This window comes from Amphimedon queenslandica, unplaced genomic scaffold (genome assembly GCF_000090795.2).
Source record: "Amphimedon queenslandica unplaced genomic scaffold, v1.1 AMPQUscaffold_8562_Cont19494, whole genome shotgun sequence".
In the NCBI taxonomy this organism is placed as follows: Eukaryota; Metazoa; Porifera; class Demospongiae; order Haplosclerida; family Niphatidae; genus Amphimedon; species Amphimedon queenslandica.
This window is the reverse complement of record NW_003551161.1, coordinates 1-2,631: the sequence shown is the minus strand read 5'-3', so window position 1 is coordinate 2,631 and position 2,631 is coordinate 1. Positions and strand designations below refer to the sequence as shown.

General features: G+C 37.6%; 1 protein-coding gene across 1 annotated transcript; it reads right to left on the bottom strand.

Moving 5' to 3' along the window:
• Positions 1 to 1,595: 1,595 nt before the first annotated feature.
• On the bottom strand, positions 1,596 to 2,594 carry LOC105315721 (uncharacterized). The gene has a single exon (XM_011410459.1). It carries the CDS (start codon positions 2,592 to 2,594, stop codon positions 1,596 to 1,598), a length of 999 nt encoding a protein of 332 aa, XP_011408761.1.
• Between the last annotated feature and the right edge of the window lie 37 nt (positions 2,595 to 2,631).

Genomic DNA, 2,631 nt, shown 5'->3' with positions numbered 1-2,631 from the left:
TTCAGTGACTAAGTTACAAGGGTATAACTGACTATTAATTAGGTCGCTATTTAGAGACTTCTAGAGATTCTCTTCACTTTGTAATATTTCTGTAGTTATTACACAGTATTTTTGTCTTATCATGTTGTTAGAAAGTTCAAAACATTATCTTTTTTGAATGCCACCATTTTGCTTGCCATGGCTACACCAATTTTGCCTCAGAGGCATGGGGGTTTGGTTTGCAACCATTAGTTGCTAAGGTTTTTTAGTTGTTAATTCTCTATTTAATTTTTGAAAAACCTGTGGGAGAGCTATAAAAGTAGCTATATACATTAGATGCTACCAAAGCTACATGTATGAGAATTTCACATGCATGTAGCTTTAGTAATAGCTTTGGTAGTTACATTAGTATTATTGATTTTAGTAGACTATCTACAGAACATCACAAAACGGTTATTTTGATTTTGGTACAGCGTCTTTCACTTCACTTGGATCGATCCTACGGAATTCCGTTGTGGGCCCCACCCATTATGCTTACCTTGTCTCCGCCTACACTACCACGCCTTACGCTACTTGTGCCCTTGTGGTTGTGCATGATTAAGTGTCAGGAATCACAATAAAGACTAAATAGTGTTGAGAGAGAATGAACTCTCATTCAATATCCGATCATGATTATTGCCCTGCCTCTGGAAGTGCCAGTTGCCCTCAGCAGCAGCAGTGGATGGATCTGACCACACCCACCACCAGCCATCACTTAACTGTTATTATTGGCAGTCATATTGGAGAGCAAACGCCTCTTATACAAGTAAGTGGCTTTTGAGTTTGAGTGTTATATTATTTCCTTATAGTTTAATGCCGGTACAGTTTGTTATACTGGCAGTACCCAGTTAGTGACTCCATTAATTCATTACTCATTGAAGTCAATTAATTATAAGAAGAAAAGCGAATATTCTATTCATAAACTAAACTTCAAAGGTCACTTCCAGAGCTTAAGACACCTGAAGGCTGTTTTTCACGATGAATTGAGTTCAGAATATGAGAGTGTTGATAATCAGGTTGGATATATTTTGCCGGGTCATGGTGCAAAAGGGAGACAGATGTGGTTAAATAATGATTCAGATGTTGCTAATATGTACAAGGAATGTGGAGATAAAAGAGAAATTATGATATGGTGCCATAAAGGGTATGAAAAAGAACAAGATCAACAACCACCGTCAAAACGGCCATGTCGAAAAGAAGAGGCGACATCCGACAAAGCAGAATTGTTAGTGAAGAAAATTAGTGAAGTGGATGAAATTGTTTCAGCCTTAACAGAGAAACATGGACAATCTGGAAGTTTCAGTGTGGAACAACTGCGTGCTTGGGCTCACATGTTACAACTGAAGAAGCATCATTCATATGAGGAACCACCTGATAAGCCATTTTTTAAGAAGAAACAAATTGCTAAAGAGAGTAGAGGCAATAATGCGTCTCCAAAGAGGAATAGAATAGAACTACGTTCACAATGTATGGAACAGCTACAAAAGTGGCATGATTTGTTAGCCAAAAATGTTATTACACAACAACAGTATGATGAACTGCATGCTAAAATAATGACTGACATTACACAATTGTAATTATTCTTTATGTATTTCATACCCAGAATGGGCAATCCATTGTTTACACATATTACTTGTAATACTGTTTATGGCTTCATTTATTATTGGTACAGGGTCATTTGTGGCTTCTAGTACATCTTCATGTAATTTAAGATATGATTTTATGTAGCTAAATGCCTCTTCTACAGGATTAAGGTCTGGACTGTATGGTGGAAGGTATATAGTTACAATGCCACAGTCATGTAGTAATGCTGTTATTTCTGAGCAGTGGTGTACTGCACAGTTGTCCATTATGACTATAGAATTGACAGCTTCACCATCAAATGAATGTAACTGGGGGAGTAGATCACCTCGAACAAAGTCATAAAATTTGTTGCCATCTAATGTTCCTTCATGTAGTAATCTTGTAACGATTCCAGTTAAGGAAAGACCTAAAATTGCATTGACTCTTTTTCCTCTTGATAGAAATGTGTGTTTAGTAGCACGTTCACCTCTTAATGCATACCCATATTTGCGAAGAAAGTTGCGGCGGTCATTTCCCGTTTCGTCCAGCCAAATGAAACATCTAGAGTCATACATGTAGCTTTGAGCTAAATACAGTGATCTCACAGCTACAGACCTCTGTAAGGCTATCCTCCTGATAATTTTTCTTGTGTATCCATACCTCTTTAGCAATCGGCAAATAGTTGGTGGTGATACATTAACATTTGTTGCCTCTTTAATAATGTGGCATAACTCCTCTAGCTGCAATGCTGGATGGTCCATGAGAAGTCCAAGGATGAAAAACTCATGGTAGTCGGTCAAAACACGAATATGAGGCCTACTAGTAATTCTTCTCTTTTCAACATCTTCTGTTTGCCGAAATATTTCAATGGTTCTACTAACTGTACCTAATCCAATGCACAATCTTTTTGCAATTTGCCTAGATGACAGTTCTTCTGATAACTTTAGCCATACAATTCGCCATCTCATGTCATTGGAATAAGCTCTAGTACGACCTGGCTCACAAGAAGACATGATTCAAACTATACAAACAAAGCGCGAAGTAGGTGTG

What these genes read in the sequence shown, in the direction of transcription:
- LOC105315721 (XM_011410459.1), bottom strand. Translation starts at nt 2,594, where the DNA reads ATGTCTTCTTGTGAGCCAGGTCGTACTAGAGCTTATTCCAATGACATG.